The sequence below is a fragment of the Rhinopithecus roxellana genome, chromosome 12 (genome assembly GCF_007565055.1).
Source record: "Rhinopithecus roxellana isolate Shanxi Qingling chromosome 12, ASM756505v1, whole genome shotgun sequence".
In the NCBI taxonomy this organism is placed as follows: domain Eukaryota; kingdom Metazoa; phylum Chordata; class Mammalia; order Primates; family Cercopithecidae; genus Rhinopithecus; species Rhinopithecus roxellana.
In genome coordinates, this window is record NC_044560.1 from 104,937,794 (window position 1) to 104,964,056 (window position 26,263).

Sequence of the window (26,263 nt, forward strand, 5' to 3'; positions counted from 1 at the left end):
TCAGCCTGGTGACAGAGCGAGACTCCGTCTCAGAAAAAAATAAAATAGCTGGGCATGGTGGCGTGCGCCTGTAGTCCCAGCTATGCAGGAGGCTGAGGCACAAGAATTGCTTGAACCCCGCAAGCGGAGGTTATAGTGAGCTAAGATTGTGCCACTGCACCCCAGCTTGGGCTACAGAATGTGACTGCGTCTCAAGGAAAAAAAAAAAAAAGACATTTCATTTTGGGGAACACACGATGAGAGGCCAGCTCTAGGAATGGTTTAGAAAATAAAGTCACCTGGGGACTGGTCCACCCCCTTCCGGTCTCCTTGCCTGTTGGGGTCAGGACTGCTCTTGGAAGGGCAGCGACGCTGGGTCGGTGGGAGCATAGCCTGCAGGGCACCTGCCCGAGTGTAGAGTCCCTGGGCCTCTGCTTCTGTAAAATTGCAATAATAGCATCCGCTTCTCTGGGCTGTTAGAGGTGTAACAGGTAAACCCATGTAAGGTGTTTAGGACAGGGCTGGTGCTAAGTGCCGTTAATATCGTCAGCATCATTACCTGCATTATTGTAGCACTGATCACCATGTCAGCTGCCTGTAGGGTCTGGCAGGTAAAGTAGAGGGGCCAGGTAGAGATCCTGCTGACCTGGCAAGCACGTGTTCCCTCCAGTGGGGGTGTTGACCGCTCAACAGCAGGTCTAGTGTCACCTAGTCTTTCTAGTTCTCAGGAGAAGTTGAGGGTCTGGATTTTTAGAGGATAGCTGTTGTTTTCTTTGTTTTGAGACAGAGTCTCGCTGTGTCACCCAGGCTGGAGTGCAGTGGCACGATCTCGGCTCACTGCAACCTCCACCTCTTGGGTTCAAGTGATTCTCCTGCCACAGCCTCCGAAGTAGCTGGGATTACAGGCGCACACCACCACACCCAGCTAATTTTTGTATTTCTAGTAGAGACTGGGTTTCACTGTGTTGGCCAGGCTGGTCTTGACCTCCTGACCTTGTGATCCACCCACCTTGGCTTCCCAAAGTGCTGGGATTACAGGCGTGAGCCACCGCACCTGGCCCTTGTTTTCTTTTTTTTTTTTTTTTTTTTTTTTTTTTGAGACGGAGTCTTGCTCTGCCGCCCAGGCTGGAGTGCAGTGGCCGGCTCTCAGCTCACTGCAAGCTCCGCCTCCCGGGTTCACGCCATTCTCCTGTCTCAGCCTCCCGAGTAGCTGGGACTACAGGCGCCCGCCTCGTCGCCCGGCTAGTTTTTTGTATTTTTTAGTAGAGACGGGGTTTCACCATATTAGCCAGGATGGTCTGGATCTCCTGACCTCGTGATCCGCCCGTCTCGGCCTCCCAAAGTGCTGGGATTACAGGCTTGAGCCACCGCGCCCGGCCTGTTTTCTTAATAATGACAACAAATTTTAATTTTATAAAAATTTCATTCAAAAATTAGCCGGGCATGGTGGTGCATGTCTGTAATCCCAGCTACTCGGGAGGCTGAGGCAGGAGAATTGCTTGAACCCAGGAGGTGGAGGTTGCGGTGAGCTGAGCTGTTGCACCACTGCACTCTAGCCTGGGTGACAGACTCTGTCTCAAAAAAAAAAAAAATGAGAGCCCCAAGTAGAGTTAATGTGTGGCCCAGAATTGGCTTCCGGGTCATATATTCCTTGTAGCTTACCCAGAGCAATGACAGGAGAAAGAGTTGGAGGGCAGGTGGGGGTGGTCCCCACTGCTATCAAGACCCTGGACACAAGCAGGATGAGGAGGTGGGTGAGGGTGTAGATGAGGTCACCATGGAACACCATTGTGCCTGAGTTGGACACGGCTCATAAAGGGGGAGCCAGCCATCCCTCCCAGAGCTCCCCTCTCAAGAAGTTGGCAAGTGGGTGTCTAGTGAGGGAGAGGTGACACAGGCCAGGCAGGACTCATGATGGCAGGACTGCCCTTAGGCTGAGTGTATCTAGAACGCCATCTCTGTAGCCAGAGGGAGGCCAGAGTGCTGCTTCGGGACATTTCGGAGAGAGAGTAGCAGGAAGAGGAGAGTCAAGCCCCTCACCCCGGGCCTTGCAGGAAGGAGGACTGTAGATCCGGAGCCAGGGTGGGGTGCGGTTGGGGTCCCTGGAGCCTCACAGTCCTTCTCCCGCCCTGCTGCATCCCCAGGAGCCGCTCCCACTCAGGGGACCGCTACAGGCGGGGCGGCCGGGGCCTCAGGCACCACAGCAGTAGCCGCAGCCGCAGCAGCTGGTCCCTTAGTCCGTCCCGCAGTCGCAGCCTGACTCACAGCCGCAGCCACAGCCCCAGCCCCAGCCAGAGCCGTAGCCACAGCCGCAGCCGCAGCCGCAGCCAGAGCCCCTCGCCATCACCCGCAAGAGAGAAGCTGACCAGGCCGGCCGCGTCCCCTGCTGTGGGCGAGAAGCTGAAAAAGTGAGCAGGGAGGGTCTGGAGGAAGAGGGCTGCCAACCTCAGGTGGGGAGGGCGAACGTCACCGTTTTCTTTTTGGGGAAACAGCCCTACCCCAGGAAGTCTGGGTGCCGGGGTATAGCCCTGGCTTGGGAGGGTGGATTTCAGGGGGACACAGCCCTGGCCTGGGGGGTCTGAGGAGGACACACCAAATCCTGGAGGATCTGCACAGTCAGAACCTTGTTCTTGATGAGGGTCAGAAGGGGCCAGGGCCCAGTCTTACAGGTTCTGTGGGGTCTGAGAGGGACATGGTCGTACCCTGGGGTCTCAGAAGGCCCATGACTTGGCCACCTGGTCTGAGGGCAGTGCTGAGGCTGGGGTCAGAGGTGGCAGCTGTCCTTTCCCCTTCCCAACCATGTCCTCTGGCCCTGCCCCCACCCAGGACCGAACCTGCCGCTGGTAAAGAGACAGGAGCTGCCAAAGTCAGTAAGAATTTGGAACTCGCCCGTCTAATTCCCGTCAGCAGCAGTGCCCAAGAGCTGGGCCTGGTGGGCCTGCAGGGGGGCCCGGGTGGGCTGGGAGATCCAGCCCCAGGGACTGGGAGGGGAGGGGAAGGGTCTGCCCCCAAGAGAACCATGTCCCTCTTCCCTCCTCACTGGACACTGGGGCTCCATCTGTCACTGAGCCTCTGGGAGCTTCAGGGCTGTCCATAGCCTGCCCCTCCTCCCCACGTCGTTCCCTGCCCCCCCGCCCCAAAAGCCCCAGGCTCTTGGCTGAGGTGGGTTGTGGGAGCTCTGGGACACCCACCCCCTCTCCCACCTCTTCTCCCCCCTCCCCAGCCCAAGCTGACGCCTCAGGAGAAGCTGAAACTGAGGATGCAGAAGGCGCTGAACAGGCAGTGTATGTTCTGCCCCGTCCCTCCAGGGTTTCACAGCTCTTCCCTTTGGCAGTGGGAGCAAGGAGACCCAGCACCACCTCGGGAGGCCTGGCCCTTCCCTGGAGAGTCTGCGCAGGCGCGGAAGTGCTCTGGGGAGGAGTGGGTTTGCATCAGTTCCGCTGCCGCCGTGCTGAGGCCTTTGCAGTCAGGTTGACCTGTCTGAGCTCAGCCTCGTTTTAGAGAGTGGGGCTCTTGCCGGGCGCGGTGGCTCACGCCTGTAATCCCAGTACTTTGGGAGGCCAAGGTGAGTGGATCACGAAGTCAGGAGATCGAGACCATCCTGGCTAACACGGTGAAACCCCATCTCTACTAAAAATACAAAAAATTAGCCAGGCATGGTGGCCGGCTCCTGTAATCCCAGCAACTGGGGAGGCTGAGGCAGGAAAATGGCGTGAACCCGGGAGGCGGAGCTTGCAGTGAGCTGAGATCTCGCCACTGCACTCCAGCCTGGGCAACAGAGGGAGACTCCATCTCAAAAAAAAGAAAAAGAGCAGGGCTCTTAAGGGCACCCCTCAGCCACTGTATATCTTCCTCCCTACAGTCAAGGCGGATAAGAAGGCGGCACAGGAGAAGATGATCCAGCAGGAGCATGAGCGGCAGGTGAAGTGGGGAAGGGAGGGCTGGGGTGACGGGTAGGTGCTGGCCTGGCCACGTCCTCATAGCCCTGTCTGCTGCAGGAGCGGGAAGACGAGCTTCGAGCCATGGCCCGCAAGATCCGGATGAAGTAAGACCTTGCCCCTCCCTGTCCCATGGCCACACCTCCTGCTCCTGGGCTTCCTGGCCTTCCCACCACGGGCTCTTGGCTCGAGCCCTGCCCAGCTCCCTGTGGGTGGATGAAAGGCAGAGCCCTGCCTGGCCCTCAGGGCCGTACCCCACCGCCTCTCTTGCTCCTCTTCCTGAATTTCCTCCCTCCATTTCGGCCTGCCTCCCGCCACCACAACCTCGTCCCAGCTCTTCCAGCCTCCAAGTGCCAGTCACCTTTGCTGTTCTGTTGGCCTGGCAAGCTGTTCCTGATACCCCTTCCCCACCCACCCACTGCCATGGGTCTTTCTCCTGTCCCAGCCTGTTCATCTCCTAAGTGGAGACAGAGTCATTGTCTCACCTCACAGGCTGTTGGGGGGATTTGACAAGATCAAGGCCAGGCACGGAGAAGGCACCCAGTAGATGTAGCCATTGGGTTGCCAAGCCTGGCCACTGTGACGGAGACCATTTCAGCACTCAGTGTGTGCAGGTGCCCCAGTGCGGCAGGAAATGATGGGACTATCCTGCCTCCCTCTGTTCACAAGGCTTTCCTAGGCAGGGGGCTGGGATTCCAGTCAGCTCCGCCAGCTGGGGTCCCTCTGAACCCCGGGCCCCCTTTCCAAGCAGGGATTGGTGGCAGTACCGGCCCCCTTGGTTTATTGTCTTCCTCAGAGTAGGGTGTCGGAAGCACCTGCCCTCCCTGAGTTCAGTGTGTCCAGTGTTCTCGGCCAGATGCTAACGCCATGCCTTTGCAGGGAGAGGGAACGCCGAGAGAAGGAGAGAGAAGAGTGGGAACGCCAGTACAGCCGGCAGAGTCGCTCACCCTCCCCCCGATACAGTGAGTGTCCCCACCTGGCTGGAGGGCTCTGGGGCTTTAAAGAAAAGTGTCAAGCAGGGTTACAAAAAAAAAATAGTACGTGTTCCACATTAGCCTTCCAGAAATGAAAGCTCTTAAGACACACACACGTACACACACATTGCTTTAGTCACAAGGTGATTGCAGAAATTAGAAGTGCTCATTCCGGCGTGGGCTGGTGAGGGGCACAGATCGCAGCCACTGGACTCTCTGGAAATGTCCCCTCATTTGGAGACAACCCCTGAAGTTCAGTTTTGAGGACCTCACCCCGGGTCAAGGAAAAGGCCCTGACCCTGGATGTTTGCTTGCTCTTCATCTCCTCTTTTCTTTCCAGGTCGAGAATACAGCTCTTCTCGAAGGTAAGGAAGCCCAAGACCCTCCACTTTCTGGGAAGTGACACTTGTCCTTTGATGGGAGGTCCTGGCTCTCATTCCTCCAGCCTCACCCTGTACCCACCTCCCGTTGGAGGGGCTGGTCTCATCACTTGGGGAACATCCCTCCCTCCACAGACAAGTGCTCCGATCACTGAAGCCTCCATGGCCCCAGGTGTGTCGATGTGTATACACCCCATTCTCACGGCCCCTCCCTTTCTCCTTCCAGGCGCTCAAGGTCCCGATCCCGAAGCCCCCATTACCGACATTAGGCAGAAGAGGGAGGGGTGGGGAGGACAAGGGGGTGGGGTAAGGGGCTGAAGCTGTGATGCTGCTGGTTTTATCTCTAGTGAAATAAAGTCAAAAGTTATTTAATTCCCATCACCTGCCTCAGTGTCATCTGTGTGATTGGTGCAGGGCTCTCCCACCCCAGGGCCCACTGGCCAGCAGAGCCAGCTGGGAGGGTGCTTGGGTTTACAGGCCAGGTGCCAGTGCTGCCTGTGTGGCACATCTTGCCCACATCTGATGGCTAAGTGGCAGGCCCCTGTTCATCAGAACCTGCCATGGCTCAGTGAGGCCTGCTCAGGAGGCCAGGGCACAGTCCCAAGGGAGAGGGCCCAGACCTGCCCGCAGGTGTGGACACAGGGTGTCGGCCCAGCATGTCCCGCATGGGCCCCTTTGCCTGGGGCCTCTGGCGACAGGTCCAGGCCTCTCCCCGCCCTCGCCTTGGCCCCTGCCCTGGCCTCGCCCGCACCAGGAACTGGGAGTGCGGCTTTCTGTGCCAATCCTGCTGCGCCGCAGGCACTGGGGGCTGGCCGTTCCCTCACCCCCTCACTCCAAACCGGTCTGTCCAGCCGTCCACCCCAAGGAGGGGAAGCCTCCTGCCCCACCTCAGCACCCCAAGAAAGCCAGAGTCCAAACGAGTGTAAATAAAAGGGGAAATTTACTTGGAAAAGGGGGCAAAAACAGGAGGTCAACAAGTGTTGGTGGCGGTGCCAGGGACAGTGGCGGCCTTTCCTGGGCTCAGGCCTCCCCGGCCGCCTCCGGGTGCTTCTGCCGGAGATGTTTGTCCAGGGTGGCTCGCAGGCCGAAGGGCACATGGCAGTGAGGGCACTCGAAGCGGGTGCTGCCAGGCGTCATGCCGTGCATGCGGCGGTGGCGGTTGAGCTTGCTGCTCTGGGCGCAGGCGTAGTTGCAGAGCTCACAGGTGTAGGGGCGCTCCCCGGTGTGCGAGCGCCGATGCACCGTCAAGTTGCTGCTGTTGGTAAAATGCTTCCCACAGAACTCACAGCTGCCCCCGGGCCCACGGCTCTTGCCCCCTGACTTGGGCATCTTTTTCGGTGATGCCTTCTGGCTGTTTGCAGGGTCAGTTCTCTGTTCTGTGGTGATGGCTCCCCAAGTGTCTCCACCAGGGCCGGCTTGAGCCCCACTGCCAGGAGCCCCGGGTTCTTGGACACCTGCTGTGGCGGCGGCTCCAGCCCCCTCACCACTGCTGCATGGGAGGGTGCTGGCGGGGGCAGCGGCATGGGCAGCCGGCTCCGGAGGGGCCGCAGAGGTCTGCTCCTGGCTGGTGTCGGCCATGAGGGGGCTCTGGGGCGGCACCTGCCGGTGGGTCTTCTTGTGGCGGTTGAGCTTGCTGCTTTGGGCGCAGGCATAGGGACACTGGTCGCAAGCATAGGGCCGCTCGCCTGTGTGCGAGCGCATGTGCACTTTGAGGTTGCTGAAGGAGCTGAGGGTCTTCTTGCACACGGGACAGGTGGGGCTCCGCCGGGTGAGGCCGCTGCTACTTGCACGGGGGCTCTTGGCCTCAGCTGCTGGCCCCACCACTGCCGACACGGCTGCGGCCACCTCGGCCAGGCCCAGGAGCGGGGCCTCCGGGGCCTCTGATTCTGTCTGGTAGATGGACAGTCCGTGGTCCCACTGGGCGTGACGCAGCAGCTTCCAGGCCACTGTGAACTGTTTGCCACAGCGCAGGCAGCTCAAGGCCTTTCGCTCCTCTCGTTCTGGTAAGAAAAAGAGGCAGAGTGTTAGTGCGGAGAGGAAGGAGTCATGGGGGTTGCAGTTCACAGCTGCCAGCTGGACACCTTCTGTGGGACAGGCACTCCTGCAGGGGCCAAGGACTTGGCAGTAACAAGACACACACACTCCGGAAGGACAAGGAAGCTGATGCTCAGAGGAGTGGACACGAAAAATCTGTGGAGTGGGTGCTGAGTACCTGAGGCTTTGTGTTTGAAAACCATTTTTTTTTTTTGGAGACAGAGTCTCGCTCTGTTGCCTGGGCTGGAGTGCAATGGCGGATCTTGGCTCAATACAAGCTCTGCCTCCTGGGTTCACGCCATTCTCCCGCCTCAGCCTCCTGAGTAGCTGGGATTACAGGCGCCCGCCACCATGCCCGGCTAATTTTTGTATTTTTATTAGAGACAGGGTTTCAACGTGTTAGCCAGGATGGGAAAACCATTTTTTTAAAGATAGTCTCACTCTGTCACCCAGGCTGGGGTGCGGTGGTGCAATCTCAGCTCACTGCAACCTCCACCTCCCGGATTCAAGCTATTCTCATGCCTCAGCCTCCCGAGTAGTTCGGATTACAGGCGCCTGCCACCACGCCTGGCTAATTTTTGTATTTTTAGTAGAGATGGGGTTTCACCATATTGGCCAGGCTGGTCTCAAACTCTCCACCTCAAGTGATCCTCCCACCTTGGCCTCCCAAAGTGCTGGGATTACAGGCCTGAGCCACTGCGCTAGGCCATGTGTTTGAAAACCTTTTGAAAAGTTAAGTTGGCTGGGCGCAGTGGTTCAAGCCTGTAATCCCAACACTTCGGGAGGCCAAGGCAAGCGGATCACGAGGTCAGGAGATCAAGACCATCCTGGCTAACATGGTGAAACCCTGTCTCTACTAAAAGTACAAAAAATTAGCCGGGCCTGTAGTCCCAGCTACTTGGGAGGCTGAGGCAGGAGAATGGCGTGAACCCAGGAGGCGGAGCTTGCAGTGAGCCGAGATCGCGCCACTGCACTCCAGCCCAGGCAACAGAGTGAGACTCTGTCTCAAAAAAAAAAAAAAGTTACGTTAATTCAGTGAGCGCTTCCTAAATGCTAGGTGCTGAGCCATGGCTCATAGCCCAGCTTTCCCTCAGGACAGGAAAATAAGATCTCCATTTTCCAGATAGGAAAACTGAGGCACAGAGAGGCATTTTCCCAGGGTGGCACAGCTTGGAAGGGGTAAAGCTGGGATTTCAATCCAGACTACTGGGGGAGGGGGAGAGGGCAGAACGAGGCTTGCTTTTTTTTGCTTTAAATTTTGAATTTAGTATTTTTTAAAGAGACGGGGCCCTGCTACGTTGCCCAGGCTATTCTTGAACTTATGGCCTGAGGTAATCCTTGCACCCCAGCCCCTCAAAGTGCTGGGATTACAGGCATGAGCCACCATGTCCAGCTGGGAACAGAGGTTTTTGAATAAGATTTTTGGTTTAGGTCGGGCTCAGTGGCTCATATCTGTAATCCCAGCACTTTGGGAGGCTGAAGCGGGTGGATCTCTTGAGGTCAGGGGTTTGAAACCAGCCTGGCCAACACGATGAAACCCTGTCTCTACTAAAAATACAAAATAGCCAGGCGTGGTGACGGGCACCTGTAATCCCAGCCACTTGGGAGGTTAAGGCAGGAGAATCGCTTGAACCCAAGAGGCAGAGGTTGCAGTGAGCCAAGATCCTACCACTGCACTCCAGCCTGGGTGACAAAAGCGAGATTCTGTCTCAAAAAAAAATAAATAAAATAAAAGGAATTTTGGTTTAATAATAATAATTTTTAAAGTAATTGAGATAGCCGGGCGTGGTGGCTCATGCCTGTAATTCCAGCACTTCAGGAGGCCGAGACAGGCGGATCACCTGAGGTCAGGAGTTTGACACACTAGCCTGGTCAACATGGTGAAACCCTGTCTCTACCAAAAATACAAACACTCGCCAGCCACGGTGGTGCACGCCTGTAGTCCCAGCTACCTGGAGGGCTGAGGCCGAATCACTTGAACCTGGGAGACGGAGGTTGCAGTGAGCTGAGATTGTGCCACAGCACTCTAGCATGGGTGACAGAGTAAGACTCCGCCTCAAAATAATAATAATAATAATGGGGATAGCTACAGAGAAAGCTTAGTGGCCACATAGTAAACAGGTGGTAGTGACCTGGGTTCCCCACCCTCTACATGGATCTCAAATTCACAGCCCCCAAACCTGAACTTGGATTTTTATCTGGACCTTTGGGGTACTCTCAGAGGACACTTCCTAGCTGAACTGCCTTTCCATTTTTCAAATTCTAGAGTCTTGCATGAGACAACCTTTGTGATATAACCAGTCCCGGGTGAAGAACACAGGCCTGGCCTGCATTCAAATGCAGACTTCTCTGCTCCCTAGTTGTGTGACCTTGGGCAAGACATAGTCGTCTGTGTGCCTCAGTTGCTAGAATTCAGGGACCCTAGAGATCCCCTCCCTTTCAAGGGTGGCTGTGACCTCGCTTGGGGGAATGGTTGAGAGCTTAGATCCACATAAGCGCTCAAACTGCAGAGCCTGTGAAACCAAGGTGTCCACGATTCTCCAAGCCCTGCAGTGGTTTGTTCCAGCAATTCTATCACAGCCCCTCGCTCGCTCGCTCACTCACTCACTCGCCAGGCCACTCTCCATGCTCCAACTCTAAAGCCGATTCAATCAGTCACAAGCCCCTCCTCTCTCCCACCACCAGACCCTCCCTGGCCCAACCCTAAATAATTCCACTTCTCAAAAGTCTCAGGAGGGCAAGGGGCGGGGGCTGGAAATTAGGTTTGGATTAAGCCCTGCGGCCAACACTGACCAAAAGCTCACCGAGGGTCAAGTGCCATGTGAAGGATTTTAATTCCCTCCCAAGAGGAGGAACCCTGGTGTCCAGCACCCGGGAGCTCGCTCAAACCAGGGGATTCCCACCACGCAGTGCTGGGAGATTCCATCACCAAGGGAAGCCAGAAGCCCCTTCCCTGGCTCCGAACAGTTAGCTGTACTAGCACCTCAATCAGAATTGACAGGAGGAGGTGGCAACCTCCCCATTCCAGCTGGCCTCCACTCCCCCTCCCCCCGGGCCACTGCCCTCCCCAGAGGTCCCCCCCTACTGCCACCCTGGTCCAGCCACCTGGCCAGTTATTTCTGGCCAAGGGGAAGGAGAAGTGAAACCAGGTTGGGGTGTGTGTGTGGGGGGCAAAATCCCGGGCTAGTCTTCTGGGGCTGGCCACACCCTGTAGGCGGCCCCCTCCTTCCCTGCCCAACCCCCCTTGCCCCCACTTCCCACCACCACCACTAGTCCCTGCCTCAGGACGGGCAGGCCCTGGCCACGCCTAGGCTGCACTCGATGGGAAGCGAGAAAGGGGAAGTAGTGCTCAGTGCCCTGCCGTCCAGCCCAGTCCCTCTCCAGCAGGAAGCCTGGCCCTTGAACTTGAGAGGGGGACTGCACCCGGCTTTACTCACCTGAGCCCTGGCCGCCGCTGGGGCCTCTGAAGAGCTGACAGCCCAGCTTCTTGTGGTCCATGAAGGCAGTGATGGCCTCCAACGGGAAGGTCTGCAGGCAGCGGCCGCAGGTCAACAGATCTGGGTGTTTGTCGGTCCAGGGCTGGCGGTCTGCAGGGAGGAAGCGGGTGGTGAGCGTGGGGTGGGGCCAGGATGGGGCTGAGGGTGCCGAAGGAGAGGGGAAACCGAAGGTCAGAAGGGAGCCTGGGGGGCAGGACCCGGCGAAAGAGATAAGGCAGGGCGAGGGGCCCATGCCCAAAGGGAGGGGTCCCACCCGAGGGTCAAAGGTAAGGGAGGCTGGGCCCAGGGCCCGGGGCGCTCACCAGGAAGGTTCGGGGTCAGCGGTGTCCACAGAGTCCACGGGTTCCGCGCGCCGAGGGCGAGAAGGGCGGCCCCGGCGGGCATGGGGCCAGAGGAGTGGTGGGGTTCGCCGCCGAACCGCCCCGCCGAGGACACCTCCTTCGGGGAGAAGGACCCCAGCCCTGGGGCCTGTTGGGGCCGCGCGTCTGGCTCGGGCTTGAGTTCGATGACGAGGTCCTGCATTTCCATCTCGTCGTCCGGGTTGGCTGCGGGCGCGGGCTCTACTCGGCGGGGCGCGCTGCCGGCCTTGCGGCGGGACATGAGTCGCGGGCCGGGCGAGCGGGCGAGCGGGCGGGCGGGCGGAGGACGCACAAGCGGAGGACGCGCGGACCGTGCGCGCTCAGGTGAGTGACTGCGGCGACCCGCTGCGAACTCTTACACGTGCTGGCCGGGCCCGTGGCTCCGCCTACCAGGGCGGGGCCTGATGGGAGGGGACCAAGCCGCGCTGCTGGGGCCCTGCCGGCGGCCTAACTCAATCTAGGCAGTGCCCCCTGCGCTTGGCTTAGTGACCAAATTTAATCACACCGAATTCCCACAAGGCATTGAAACAGCTATCCCTGATCCCATTTTAGGGCGGGTGAAACTGAGGCACGGGATGCCCACACACACCTCCAAGCGAGAAAATAGTCGGTCACGTTTGTTATTAGGTGCTTAATAGTAATCTGGGCTATTCCATTAAATTCATTACAATAAAAATTCATTTTGCAAGCATTCACTGAGTGCCTCCTGTGCGCCAGACTCTGTTTGAAGCACTGGGAATACAGGAGGGAACAAACAGACGATAATGTTTGCCTGCACGGAGTTTAGACGGTGGGAGAAGACACTATAAACATAATTATGTAAAATATAGATGGCCCTTGATGATGACCAGTGCCATGGAGCAAAAGAAAGCTGGAAAGGCGGAGAGGGTTACTGGGGTTGAGGGATTCAATTTTCTCCCCTGTGCTGGGAAAGGGCATGGTGGATCTGAGGTTGGAGGGAAGAAAGCCAGCTAGTGGACCTGGGCGTTGAGGAATTACAAGGAAAGGGAGAGGCAATACGGGTTGGGAATTGAGTTCAGTGAAAAAATGGGGGCAGATCCAAGCAATCTTTTGATCGCTTTAAGGTCTTTTGGTTTTCCTGAGACTGGAGCCTTGGGAGGGTTTTGAGCAGAGGAGGACTGTAATCATACACATCAACTCTGTTCCTAGACCAGGAGTCGCCATTAAAATCAAATAGCCAAGCAGTTCACCTGCCTCCACTCCGCCTCCTTGAACTTCCCTCCCCTAAGCAGTTCTCTCTGCTCACTGTTTGAAGTGGCATTGACACCCTGCCCCACCCTCAATCCCTGATGAGTATTCTTTTCTTCCTGGCACCGACCGCATGGCAGTATAGAACTGCTTGTGGACTGTCCTCTCCCCCACCCAATGCAAGCCCCCTGAGGTCAGGGCCAGAACTGGTCCTCCCCCAGCTGTCCCCAGCCCAGATGCTGATTTCAGATGCTGATCTCTTGGAGTTCTGCATTGTTATTCAGGTCGGGGCTCCATTGTCCTCCTGAGAGCAGAGGGCCCTGACCAACAGTATCTAAAGTAGCCCCACCCTGCTGAAGGCCTTGCAAATTACACTCCATGACCTCCATCTGTCCCCAGTTCCCTCTTGGATCTCACTTCTCCATCTGTCAAAGGAGGTAGGGCAGGTTGGAACTAGAAGGTTATCTGAAGTGGTTTCTTCTTCAATCCTGCCTCCTCTGATCACCCTTTTTTTAAAAAAAGTAATTTTTAAATTTTCAAAAAAAAAATTTTTTTAAATAGAGACAGGGACTTGCTTTGTTGCCCTGGTTGGTCTGAAACTCTTGGCTTGAAGCGATCTTCCTGCTTCAGCGTCCCAAAGTGCTGAGATTACAGATGTGAGACACTGCACTCAGCCTCAGACCACCCAATTTTAAGTTCCATGGAACTCAGCCACCCACTATCCCATTGCCCTTATTTTACTCTTTTTTTTTTTTTTTTTTTTTGAGATGGAGTTTTACTCTTGTTGCCCAGGCTGGAGTGCAATGGCACGATCTCAGCTCACTGCAACCTCCACCTCCGGGTTCAAGCGATTCTCCTGCCTGAGCCTCCGGAGTAGCTGGGATTACAGGCGCCCGGCTAATTTTTGTATTTTTAGTAGAGACAGGGTTTCACCATGTTGGCCAGGCTGGTCTCGAACTCCTGACCTCAGGTGATCCACCCGCCTCAGCCTCCCAAAGAGCTGGAATTACAGGCGTCAACCACCGTGCCCGGCCTATTTTATTCTTTTTTTTTTTTTTTTTTTTTTTTTTTGAGACGGAGCCTTGCTCTGTCGCCTGGGCTGGAGTGCAGTGGCCTGATCTCAGCTCACTGCAAGCTCCGCCTCCCGGGTTTACGCCATTCTCCTGCCTCAGCCTCCGGAGTAGCTGGGACTACAGGCGGCCGCCACCTCGCCCGGCTAGTTTTTTGTATTTTTAGTAGAGACGGGGTTTCACCGGGTTAGCCAGGATGGTCTGGATCTCCTGACCTCGTGATCCGCCCGTCTCGGCCTCCCAAAGTGCTGGGATTACAGGCTTGAGCCACCGCGTCCGGCTATTTTATTCTTTATACATCACTTTGATCAAACCCTGAAGGATCTTGTTTACATATTTGCTCGTTTTACCCTATTCTGTCCCTTCTACCCCCACTAGAACGTAGGTTCTAGAAGGCAGGATGGGAATCTGTCCTGTTCATAAATACAGCCCCTACTCGTTCATAGTTAAGTCAACAAATATTTATTGGGCACCTACTATGTGCCTGATGATATTCTTTCAACAGATATTTACAAAGAAAGCACCAAATTGTGTACCTGGCACTAGGCCTTGGTGATCTAGTGGAAAGCAAACGCCCACAGGATCCCTGCCTAAATAGGACCCCGCATGGAGAAAGTGAATTCTGACTGGGCCTGGAATAGGGAGATTCATATTCCCCACTCAAGGCCTCAGTTTCCCCCTTTGTAAAATGGTACTGCAGGGAGAGCTGGAGGACAAAATGACCGCCTCTGATCCAGCCCAGCTACTTTCTTCATATGCGGCATCTGAAACCATGATCTCCAGGTTTCCTGTAGAGGAGCGGGGGTTCCCACTGGAAGCGAGGGGTAGGAGTGCCTACATGTAGGGGGATGGGGATGCAAAGACCGAGCTCTGCCCTTAACCCAACAGGGAGGAAGTCTTCCCCTCTCTGAGCCTCAGTTTCTTCCTGCCGAAAATGGGCATCCCAGACGCCCCCAACTCGCAGGCAGTAAGATTGGACCAAAGTGCTCCGCAAAGCCGCGAGCCAGCCCGCGACCACGTGGGGCAGTGGCTGCGGCGCGGGCGGAACCCAGGCTCCGCGGCTCGCGGCCTGCCCGGGCCTCTGCAGCTGGGGCGCCGGCGGAAGTGGGGGCGCCAGTAGCCGCGGACCTCGGTGAGTACAGAGTGGTGGGGGGTCGCCAGCAGGTTCCCTCTCCCCGGCCCCAGCTCTGGACGCCTACGCCAGTGCAACGCCCGGAGTGACGGAAAGAGGCAGGACCGCGCCTGCAGCGCCGGCTGGAGGGACGCTCTGGTCCCCAGACGCTAGTATCAGGGACTGTTGGGCGATCACCGGCTGCGGGAATGTCCCACGCGGGTGGGGTGAAGAGAAGGGAGAAGGCGGAAAACTCCCCCTCCGGAAAAATAATAAATGGCCACGATAACAGCAGCATCGGTGGCAGTCATCCCGCTTTACGTGGAGCGGAATCGCTCGCTCAGTCTGAACCAGGAGGTGGGAAGAAAGTCCAGTCCGAACGCCCAGGGCGGTGTGGGGAGTGGACGCCTGGGGGCCGGGAGGACCTGCTTAGTATGAGAAAAGGAGAGCAATGGGTGGTCAGGGCGGAATTGAAAGGAAACTGACCAGCCCCAGGGGAGAAGGGGAGGGGAGAGATTCTGTGCTTGGGGTTCTGACCTTCTCGGGTGGCCCCATTTAACTAATTTGCATCAAGATTCAGCAGCCGACGGTGTGTGTATGTGTGTGTGTCTGTGGACACGTCAGCACCTTGGTTAATTAATTAGGTCTGGCGGCTTCTGAGTTGACAACTCAGCTGGTTCCCCACCCCGGCAATTGTGAAGAGTTGGCCAAATGTTTGTCCACTGAGCTGATCTCTTCTCTGGAGCACCAAGGCTACCAGGAGAGAGGTCTGTGAAACCCCTGCCCCTGCCATTGACCTAAGTGTTGGGCTCTTGAATGTAAAAGACTAGTTTTGCAAGTTGTGGGGGATGGGCTTGGGCATTTTTCCCTGAATCCTTCGGAAATCCTTGCCTTGGAGACTGAAAGGATAAAGGCCGCTGGGGCCAGGTCACCAGGGAGAATGGATAATGTCTGCCTCTACCCTCCTGGGCACACCCTGTGTGACCTTTCTTTAACCAGTTTCTTATCAGGTTACACCTTGGCTCCACAGTCTGTCTTTCTGCATGGGGCACAGGTGAGGGCCTGAGTTTGCTCCCTCTTCCTCCACCCTCCAGCTGGCACCAAGGAAATGATTTTTTTTTTTGAAACAGAGTCTCTCTGTTGCCCAGGCTGGAGTGCAGAGGGGCGGTCTCCACTCACTGCAACCTCCATTTCCCTGGTTCAAGCAATTCTCCTGCCTCAGCCTCCCGCGTAGCTTGGATTACAGGCGTGTGCCACCACACCCAGCTATTTTTTTTGTATTTTTAGTAGAGACAGGGTTTCGCCATGTTGGTCAGGCTGGTCTGGAACTCCTGACCTCAGGTGATCCGCCCCCCCTCCCCCCCAGCCTCCCAAAGTGCTAGGATTACAGGTGTGAACCACCGCACCCAGCCCAAGGAAAGATTAGACCTGCCAGCTTCACTGGCCACTTGACGAAAATGGGGATTGCATCAATATGACCAAATCTCCCTTGGTTTTTTTCCTAATGGAGAATACAAGGCCCTATACTGACCCTCCCTTAATTTCATTTTATCCAGGGATTTAACAGAATTCTTTGGCCACTCATCTAATTCATTTAGTAAGTACTCACCCTGGAGACGAGGGTGTTTCTCTTGAAACTCAAGTGTTAACCTAGGCTCAGGAAAGACCCCGGGGGCTGGTGAGGCCTGACTAAATTGGAGTGACAGTGGTCAGAGAAATTAAAAAATGCAAGCAGGGCGTGGTGGCGTGGGATTGTAATCCCAGCTTCTCAGAAGGCTGAGGTGGGAGGATATCTTGAGTCCAGGAGTTGGAGATTAGTGTGGGCAATATAGGGAGACCTCACCTCAAAGTAAACAAGTAAATGTGCTTTTTAAAAAATTAGAAAATGCAAGGCCGGGCACGGTGGCTCATGCCTGTAATCCCAGCACTTTGGGAGGCCGAAGCAGGCGGATCAGGAGTTCGAGACCAGCCTGGCCAACATGGCCAAACCCTGTCTCTACTAAAAATGCAAAATTAGCCGGGTGTGGTGGTGCGCGCCTATAGTCCTAGTTACTCGGGAGGCTGAGGCAGAAGAATTGCTTGAACCCGGGAGGCGGAGGTTGCAGTGAGCCGAGATCATGCCACTGCACTCCAGCCTGGGTGACAAGAGCGAGACTCTTAAAAAAAAAAAAAAAAATTAGAAAACGCAAATATCCCTTAATTCCATTCACGTGGTCTTACCTGTCAGGAAAAACAAAACAAAACAAAACAAAAAACCCTTGGAGTCTCCTTTGGCTGCTCTTTCCCTCAAATTATATAACCCTCATCCTGTCCATCAGCAAGGGCTCTTGACCTTTTTTTTGTTTTTGTTTTTTTGGAGACGGAGTCTCACTCTGACACCCAGGCTGGAGTACAGTGGCACGATCTCCGCTCACTTCATCCTCCACCCTCTGGGTTCAAGCAATTCTCCTGCCTCAACCTCCCGAGTAGCTGGGATTACAGGCGTGCGCCACCACGCCCAGCTAACTTTTGTATTTTTAGTAGAGATGGGTTTCACCATGTTGACCAGGCTGGTCTCATCCTGACCTCAGGTGATCCACCCACCTCAGCCTCCAAAAGTGCTGGGATTACAGGCGTGACCCACTGTGCCCAGCCTCGACCTTTCAAACATAGTCCCAGCTGACCACTTCTCCCCATTCCCACTGTCCCCAGCCCATCCTAAACACCATCTTCTTCCACCTGGAGCCCTACAGTGGCCTCCTCATTGCACTCCTGGTGTCTCCCTTCAGTCTCCTTGTTTATTGTGCATGCAGCGGGCAGAGGGTCCTGAGGACCCTAAGCCAGATCCTGTCCGTCCTTCACTCAGAACTGTCCAGCAGCTTCAGTCTCAGAGTAGAGACCCGAATTGTCATCACAGCCCACAAGGCGCTCTGTTCCTGTCCCCACCTCCTCCACGCTGGCCTCCTTGCTACGCCCCAAAGCCACCCTTTCCATGATCTTTGCATTTTGCTTTTCGCTCTGATTGGAATCTCCACATGGCTCCATTCCTAATTTCATTCAGGTCTATGCTCAAATGTAATCTCATTCTAGGGATCTTTCCTGGGCTCCCTTGAAACTACCCCCTGTCCCCCAGGCTGGTCAGATGTCTCCTCTGGACTCCTTCATTCCAGCCCTGCTCACTCTGGGTCATCACTGCCTGAGGACAGGTCTGTGTCCCCTATTGGACTGTGAGCCCACAAGGGCAGAACTGCGCTGTCTCAGTCCTAGATGTATTTCCAAGACCGCCCAACGTGGGTCATGCACACAGCAGGTACTCAGATGATGTGATGATAATGCTGGATAATGTGGATGAGTGAATTTTTTTTTTTTTTTTTTTGAGACAGGGTCTCACACTCTGTCACTCAGGCTGGAGTGCAGTGGCACAGTTACGGCTCACTGCAGCCTCCACCTGCTGGGCTCAAGCGATTCCCCTCACCTCGGTCTCCTTAGTAGCTGGGACTCCAGTCGCACACGACCCATGCCCAGCTAATTTTTTTTTTTTTTTTTGTAGAGATGGGATTTTGCTCTATTGCCCAGGCTGGTCTTGAACTCCTGTGCTAAAGCAGTTCTCCAGCCTCAGCCTCCCAAAGTGCTGGGATTATAGTTGTGAGCCACCGCACCTGGCTAGAAAACTTTCCTTTGGTGCATAAAAATGATAGAAAATTCAAATTTCAGTGTCCCAGTAAGTAAGGTTTTGTTGGAGAACAACCATGTTCATTTGTTTCCATATTGTCTATGGGTGCTATTGTGCTACTTGGCAGAGCTGAGCAGTGACAGTAAAATACTTTACAGAGAAGGTTCACAGACCTCTGCTATATATTTTGCCAAGAAGAAAAATAAAATAAAGTTAAAATAAAAACAATTTTGCCGGCCGGGCACGGCAGCTTACACTTGTAATCCCAGCACTTTGGGAGGCCGAGCGGGGTGGGCGGGGCGGGTCACCTGAGACCAGGAGATGGAGACCAGCCTGGCCAACATGGTGAAGCCCCATCTCTACTAAAATACAAAAATTAGCCAGGCGTGGTGGCGTGCGCCTGTAACCCCAGCTACTCAGAAGGCTGAGGCAGGAGAATCGCTTGAACCCGGGAGGCAGAGGTTGCAGTGAGCCAAGATCGCCCCACTGCACTCCAGTCTCGGTGATAGAGTGAGACTCTGTCTCAAAAAAAATTTTGCCAAGGAAGATTCTATTTGGGCCACCTGTGGGCATGTGAGATCAGTAAGATATGGCAGCTAATTATGCAGAGTGGGTGATAAGGTTAGATGCCTCACAGGGAGAGCTCTTTGTAACATTTTCTCTTCTTTTTTTTTTTTTTGTGAGACAGGGTCTCACTCTTCTCAGGCTGGAGCACAGTGGCACAATCATATCCCACTGCAGCCTCAACCTCCTTGGGCGCACTAGATCCTCCCATCTCAGCCTCCTGAGTAGCTGGGACTACAGGAGCGTACCCTTTGCCTGGCTAATTTTTCTATTTTTTCTAGAGATGGGATTTTGCTATGTTGCCCAGGCTGGTCTCAAACTCCTGGGCTGAAGTGATCCACCTGCCTTAGCCTCCTAAAGTGCTGGAATTACAGGCATGAGCCACCTCGTGCCCAGCTGCCTCTTCCTTTCTAAAATTAAAATTTAGTGACTGGGTGTGGTGGCTCAGGGGCTGTAATCCCAGCACTTTGGGAGGCTGAGGCAAGAGGATCGCTTGAGCCCAGATTGGAGACCAGCCTGGGCAATATAGTGAGACTTCATCTCTATAAAATAAAATTAATTAAAATTTTTATTTATTTGTTTATTTATTTATTTGAGACAGAGTCTTGCTCTGCTGTCCAGGCTGGAGTGCAGTGGCATGACCTTGACTGCAGCCTCTGGCTCGCAGGTTCAAGTGATTCTTATGCCTCAGCCTCCTGAGTAACTGGGATTACAGGCATGTGCTACCATGCCTGGCTATTTTTGGGGTGTGTGTTTGTTTTTGAGATGGGGTCCCGGTCTGTCGCCCAGACCGGAGTGCGGTGGCGCACTATCTCAGCTCACTGCAACCTCTGCCTCCCGGGTTCAAGCAAGTCTCCTGCCTCAGCCTCCCGAGTAGGTGGGATTACAGGAGCCCGCCACCATGCCCAGCCCAGCTAATTTTATTTATTTATGTATTTATTTTTTGAGACAGCGTTTCACTCTTGTTGCCTACGCTGGAGTGCAATGGCGCAATCTCAGCTCACTGCAACCTCTGCTTCCCAAGTTCAAGTGATTCTCCTGCTTCAGCCTTCCAAGTAGCTGGGATTACAGGCATGCACCACCAGGCTAATTTTGTATTTTTAGTAGAGTTGGGGTTTCTCCATGTTGGTCAGGCTAGTCTCGACCTCAGGTGATCTGCCCACCTTGGCCTCCCAAAGTGCTGGGCTTATGGGCGGGAGCCACTGCGTCCAGCCTATGTTCATGTCTTCTATAGCCATCTTTATTCCTTCCTCCCTCTTTGTGACCTGTTTGTCTGCATCAGTGTTTCATCTGGGGCTATCAAGAGACGTTTGACAATTCATGGAGACTTTTTTTAAAAAAACATTGTATTGAGATGCAATTCACATTCACCAGTTCACTGTTCACCAGTGGTGACATTTTTGGCTGTCGTAACTTGAAGAGGGGATGCTACTGGTATCTATTAATAGGGGGCAGAGGCCAGGATGCTGCTCAAACCTTACACCTATGCGTTGGACAGGCCCCACAACACAGTAGATAATTATCTAGCCCCAAATGTCAATAGTGTCCAGATTGAGTAGCCCTGGCTCACATCCTTGGCCTATCTGCAGGGTCCTGTCTTGCAAGGAGCTCATAGTTCATGTGCAGAGACAGGAAGAGCCTAATAAGAAAAAGGACAATTTAGGCCAGGCACAGTGGCTCACACCTGTAATCCCACCACTTTGGGAGGCTGAGGTGGGCGGATCACTTGAGGTCAGGAGTTGGAGACCAGCCTGACCAACATGGTGAAACCCTGTCTCTACTGAAAATACAAAAAGTAGCTAGACATGGTAGTGTGTGTCTGTAGTCCCAGCTTCTCGGGAGACTGAGGCACAAGAATCTCTTGAACCTGGGAGGCAGAGGTTGCAGTTAGCCAAGGTGGCGCCACTGCACTCCAGCCTGGGCGACAGAGTGAGACTGTCTCCAAAAAAGAAAGAAAAAGGACAATTTCAGTCACCTCCCTTCTGTGCCTGGCCCCAGGGTCCTGGGTACCCAACGCTTGTCACTCAGCTTAGTTAGTCCTCACTAGGCTTTAGAGAGGAGAGGACCACCACAGGGAGAGCCACAGGGAGTGGTACAGCTGCTAAAACGTAGGTCCTCCTCTCTCAGGTCTGTACCCACAAGGCTGGCATTTCCCTATATGTGTTCGACATCATAGCATAGTGCTTCATATGTCGCAGACATATGCCAGACATCACAGGTTAGTTAGGTCATTGAGTACCCATGGCAGCCCTGTGAGTTAGGGCTCTGTTTTACAGATGGGGAAGCAGCACAGATGAGTCAAGCTGTTTAACCCCAGGTCACACAGCAATACTAACAACAAGAGCAGTTCACTATTATGGAGAACCTAGTATGTGCCAGGCCCTGTCTGGCAGGAGCCTGCTGAATCCTAATAACAGCATAGGCAGCAATTGGGGCTATTTTTCCATACAATGGAAGAGAAAGCTGTCTCTTACTGAGGTCACACAGCTAAACTGGCCTGGGATCTCCACTCTTCATTGATTTTGTTGTTTGTTTGTTTTTTTTTAGAGGAGTCTTGCTCTGTCACCCAGGTTGGAGTGTAGTGGTGAGATCTCGGCTCACTGCAACCCTTGCCTCCCAGGTTCAAGTGATTCTCCTGTCTCAGCCTCCTGAGTAGCTGGGATTACAGGCATGTACCACCATGCCTAGCTAATTTTTGTATTCTTAGTAGAGACGGGGTTTCACCATGTTGACCAGGCTGGTCTCGAACTCTTGACCTTGTGATCTACCTCCGTTAGCCTCTCAAACTGCTGGGATTACAGGTGTGAGCCACTGCGCCAGGCCAATGTTTGTTTTTGAGACAGAGTATTGCTCTGTTGCCCAGGCTGGAGTACAGCGGCATGACCTCTGATCACTGCAACCTCTGCCTCCCAGGTTCAAGTGATTCTCCTGCCTCAGGCTCCCCAAGTGGCTGGGATTACAGGCATGTGCCACCACGTCCGGCTAATTTTTGTATTTTAGTAGAGACAGGGTTTTACTATGTTGGCCAGGCTGCTCTCAAACTCCTGACCTCTAGTGATCCTCCAGCCTCAGCCCCTAAAGTGCTGGGATTACAGGCGTGAACCACCATGCCCGGCCCATTCATGAATTCTCATTGGTCTCTATGGCAGGCAGTTTTCTGGAGGCTGGAGATCCAGCAGTGGGAAAAGCAAGGTGGCCACCTTGAAGCTTACGGAGAGAAAGGAGATGCAGGCAGATACAGGGAACTGAAAGTGCAAGGGCCCAAGAAGGGACTGCCAGGCATCGCGCCTGAGGATCAGCGAGGAGGCCTGTGTGGCTGGGGTGGGGAGAGCAAGCGTGGTAACCACGAGGGTGCCGGCAGGATCCAGAGCTCACAGGGTCAGCAGGGCTGTGGTGAGGACTTTGACTTTGTCTCTGAGCAAGACAGAAGCCACAAGAGTCTCTGAGCAGAGAAGACATGTGATCTGACTCGGGCATTAACAAACAGGGTGTGGGTTGTAGACTGGAGGTGGTGAAGGTGGAAGCCAGGGACCCAGAGGGGAGTTCACTATAGTACTCTAGGCAGGAAGCGTCTGTGACGGCAGCAGAATGCTGGCACTGGAAGAGGTGAGAAGTGTTAGGTTGTGAATAAATAAATATATGTGTGTGTGTATTTTTTTTTTCTTTCTTTTTTTTTTTTTTGAGACAAAGTCTTGCTCTGTCGCCCAGGCTAGAGTACAATGGCGCCATCTGGGCTCACTGCAACATCCGCCTCCCAGGTTCAAGCGATTCTCCTGCCTCAGCCTCCTGAATAGCTGGGATTACAGGTGCCTGCCACCATGCTTGACTAATTTTTGTAGTTTTAGTAGAGATGGGGTTTTGCCATGTTGGCCAGGCTGGTCTTGAACTCTTGACCTCAAGTGATCTGCCCACCTCTGCCTCCCAAAGTGCTGGGATTACAGGTGTGAGACACTCCTTCCAGCCTTATACATTTTTTTTTCTCAGCCTTTCTTTGTCTTTTATGACTTTAATATATATATATATATTTTTGAGACAGAGTCTTGCTTTGTTGCCCAGGCTGGAGTGCAGTGGCGCAATTTCGGCTCACTGCAAGCTCCACCTCCCGGGTTCACGCCATTCTCCTGCCTCAGCCTCCTGAGTAGCTGGGATTACAGGCCCCGCCACCACACCCATCTAATTTTTTGGATTTTTGGTAGAGACGGGGGTTTCACCTTGTTAGCCAGGATGGTCTCGATCTCCTGACCTCGTGATCCACCCGCCTTGGCCTCCCAAAGTGCTGGGATTACAGGCGTGAGCCACCGCGCCTGGTCATGACTTTAATATTTTTGAAGAGCCCAGGTTAGTTGGGCTGTTTTTGTTTTTGTTTTTTCTAAGACAAAGTCTCACTCTTGCCCAGGCTGGAGTGCAGTGGTGTGATCATAGCTCACTGCAGCTTCAACCTTCCAGGGCTCCAGTGATTCTCTTACCTCAGTCTTCTGAGTAGCTGGGACTTACATGAGTACATTGTCATGCCTGGCTAATGGTTTTTATTTTTAGTAGAGACAAGGTCTTACCATGTTGCCCAGGCTGGTCTTGAACTCCTGAACGCAAGCAATCCTCTCACCTTGGCCTCCCAAAGTGCTGGGATTATAGGCGTGAGCCACCATGCCTGTCCCCGTTGTCCTTGTTTGGCCCAGAGGCTGGAAGGTCACTTGAGGCCAGGAGTTGGAGAACAGCCTCGGCAACATAGTGAGACCCTGTCTCTTTAAGAAGAAAAAAAAGGGCCGGGCACAGTGGCTCACGCCTGTAATCCCAGCACTTTGGGAGGCCGAGGTGGGCAGATCACAATGTGAGGAGATCGAGACCATGGTGAAACCCCGTCTCTACTAAAAATACAAAAAGTTAGCCGGGCGCAGTAGTGGGCGCCTGTAGTCCCAGCTATTCAGGAGGCTAAGGCAGGAGAATGGCGTGAACCCAGGATGTGAAGCTCACAGTGAGCCGAGATCATGCCAGTGTACTCCAGCCTGGGGGACACAGCGAGACTCCGTCTCAAAAAAAAAAAAAAAGAAGAAGAAAAAAAGGAATAACACAGAATTGGTGCCCTGTCCTTCTTAGTGTCCCATTCCTGGAGATGTTGGCTTTGATCACTAAGTTAAGGGGGTGTATACCAGGTTCCTCCACTATAAATTTGTGTTTGCCCTTTACAGTGAATGAATATCTTATGAGTCTGTTAATACTATGTAGCTACCTTATACTTCATCTAACTCCCATCCATGTTTTTTTTTTTTTTTTTTTTTTTGACACAGAGTCTCACTCTGTCACCCAGGCTGGAGTGCTGTGGTGTGATCTCCGCCCACTGCAGCCTGTGCCTTTTGGGTTCAAATGATTCTCCTGCCTTAACCTCCCAAGTAGCTGGGACTACAGGCACATGCCACCACACCCAGCTAATTTCTGTATTTTTGGTAGAGGCGGGGTTTCGCCATGTTGGCCAGGCTGGTCTGGAATTCCTGACCTCAAGTGATTCGCCCACCTTGGCCTCCCAAAGTTCTGGGATTACAGGTGTGAGCCACTGCACCCGGCCCTATCCACACATTTTTGCATCTATATCTTTTATATTTATTTACTTGTCAGTCTACAGTAAGGATTATATTTTTCTTCTCTTCCTTATTCATTTATTTATTATCAGTATGGATTATGGATTTCTGTTTTACCCAGTGGGTTATAATCTGTCACTATCATTATTGTATTCAAATGATTCCAGATTTGGCCACTGGGAGACCTTTCAAGCTAGCTCCTGCGTGAGTGGGAGTCTATCTAGAAGACAGAATTTCCTGATGGATTGGATGGGTTGTGTGTGAGAGAAAGGTGGGGTTTGTTCTTTTTTTTGAGACAGTGTCTTACTCTGTCACCCAAGCTGGAGTGCAGTTGCACGATTATGGCTCACTGCAGCCTCCTGAGTAGCCCAACTAATGTAAAATAATTTTTTACATTAGTTGAGCCTCCTGGGCTCAACTAATCCTTCTCCCTCAGCCTCCCGAGTAGCCCAACTAATGTAAAATAATTTTTTTTTTTTTTTTTTGTAGAAATGTGATTTCACTATATTGCCCAGGCTGGTCTCAAACTCCCGGCTTCAAAGTGATCCTCCTTCCTTGGCCTCCCAAAGTGCTGGGATTACAGGCATGCGCCACCATGCCTGGCCGAGTTCATCTTTTGGCAAGTATTTATTGCCTAGAAGTTGAGATAAAGCTGTTTTAAAAGCAGACAAAGGTCTTTGCCTTCATGGGGCTCATGTTTTTGTGCATGTGACACTTTGTTTCTGATCCAAGCCACTGGGGAATGATGGCACAGATTTCAGCAGGGTGGATCGGTTTGGGACAGGTGAAGTGGAGCTGCCTAGGTAGACCAACCTCTGCTTCCACTCCTCCCTCCTTCATTAGCCCCATGCTTACCATGTAATGACTTCCTGCCCTTTTTCTTCACTCAACAGCCAAGACAATGCAAACTCCAGTGACCATTCCTGTGCCTGTGCTCCGGCTGCCCCGGGGCCCTGATGGCTTCAGCCGTGGCTTTGCCCCTGATGGACGCAGAGCCCCCGTGAGGCCAGAGGTTCCTGAAATCCAGGAGTGTCCCATAGCTCAAGAATCCCCGGAATTCCAAGAGCAGCGGGCCCGAGCTGCCCTTCGGGAGCGTTACCTCCGCAGCCTGCTGGCCATGGTGGGTCGTCAGGTGAGCTTCACGTTGCACGAGGGTGTGCGTGTGGCCGCCCACTTCGGAGCCACCGACCTGGATGTGGCCAACTTCTACGTGTCACAGCTGCAGACTCCCATAGGTGTGCAAGCAGAGGCGCTGCTCCGATGTAGTGACATTATTTCATATACCTTCAAGCCATAAAGACATTGTGTTCACTTTTCTGCTTGAGGCTAAGCCACTGTATCCCAGGCCTCCCAATGTTCCCAAGCCAGGAACTCTGGGCCCCATGGAGTTATGAGCTCCCTTGGAATTTTCAGCCAAGCTTTAAGCAAGTCTGGACTCCTGAGACCTCCTGGGTCTAGTCAGTAAAATTCTGCAACTCTAGGAATTCTAAGATTCCATTGGAAGGAATGCTCTACCTCACAGAACTCTGAACCCTACAGAAATATGGGCCTGCTGCCATTTATTGAAGACCAGGGCATCGGGGTGGGGTGATAAAGGAGACAACCTGCACAGGGGGACGTTATTAAAGAGGCTGCAAAGTTCAGCCACCCTGAAGATACTCCCCAGTGCTCCCCTCCTGCTAAAGAACCAGTTACCCCAGGAAAATTCGACTCCTGTTTTTCTTTCTTTAATTAAGTATACCCACGGGGATGGAGTCATCTTTAGGAGCTGGTAGGGTAGTTATCCCAGGGCTGAATCCAGTGGAGCTGGGCTAAGTAGGACAGGAGCCCAGATAAAGGTGTAGGGGCTGCAGGGCCGCAAGTCTCCTGGAAATGCTGGAGTGACCAGAATGCCGGGATTGAGAGATTAGGATTTGATTTCAT

The 26,263-nt window shown here is 53.8% G+C and overlaps 3 protein-coding genes across 11 annotated transcripts in view; 2 read left to right on the forward strand and 1 right to left on the reverse strand.

Annotated features, from left to right (window-relative positions):
* The window catches only part of CLASRP (CLK4 associating serine/arginine rich protein), a 32,339-nt gene extending 26,687 nt beyond the window's left edge, over positions 1–5,652 (forward strand). The window contains exons 14-21 of one of the 2 annotated variants that reach the window (XR_004051987.1): positions 2,124–2,387; positions 2,806–2,849; positions 3,203–3,263; positions 3,842–3,900; positions 3,978–4,024; positions 4,797–4,879; positions 5,232–5,256; positions 5,498–5,649. Coding sequence is in view for 1 of the 2 variants with exons in the window: in XM_030912723.1 (XP_030768583.1) it covers positions 2,124–2,387; positions 2,806–2,845; positions 3,203–3,263; positions 3,842–3,900; positions 3,978–4,024; positions 4,797–4,879; positions 5,232–5,256; positions 5,498–5,540 (622 nt within the window). In the remaining variant the exon portion in view is untranslated. Of the gene's footprint in view, positions 1–2,123; positions 2,388–2,805; positions 2,850–3,202; positions 3,264–3,841; positions 3,901–3,977; positions 4,025–4,796; positions 4,880–5,231; positions 5,257–5,497 lie in introns of both variants that reach the window. The other variant, XM_030912723.1, reaches the window with a different exon arrangement.
* A 542-nt stretch (positions 5,653–6,194) lies between these two features.
* On the reverse strand, positions 6,195–12,086 carry ZNF296 (zinc finger protein 296). Its single transcript, XM_010377507.2, has 3 exons — positions 11,105–12,086; positions 10,743–10,892; positions 6,195–7,271 (listed from the first exon to the last, which is right to left on the reverse strand). Exons 1-3 carry the CDS (start codon positions 11,400–11,402, stop codon positions 6,292–6,294), a joined length of 1,428 nt encoding a protein of 475 aa, XP_010375809.1. The 5' UTR covers positions 11,403–12,086; the 3' UTR covers positions 6,195–6,291.
* Positions 10,717–26,045, forward strand: GEMIN7 (gem nuclear organelle associated protein 7). 8 transcript variants are annotated; one of them, XM_010377506.2, is made up of 3 exons: positions 14,293–14,572; positions 15,196–15,318; positions 25,234–26,045. In XM_010377506.2, exon 3 carries the CDS (start codon positions 25,242–25,244, stop codon positions 25,635–25,637), a length of 396 nt encoding a protein of 131 aa, XP_010375808.1. In that variant the 5' UTR covers positions 14,293–14,572; positions 15,196–15,318; positions 25,234–25,241; the 3' UTR covers positions 25,638–26,045. The 8 variants fall into 8 exon arrangements, 7 of the variants coding, with proteins under 7 accessions (XP_030768912.1, XP_010375808.1, XP_010375805.1 ...); XM_030913050.1 differs by lacking the exon at positions 14,293–14,572 and adding an exon at positions 14,579–14,908; XR_004052113.1 differs by lacking the exons at positions 14,293–14,572; positions 25,234–26,045 and adding exons at positions 16,108–16,148; positions 24,830–24,878 and having other exon boundaries at positions 14,930–15,318.
* Positions 26,046–26,263: the final 218 nt, after the last annotated feature.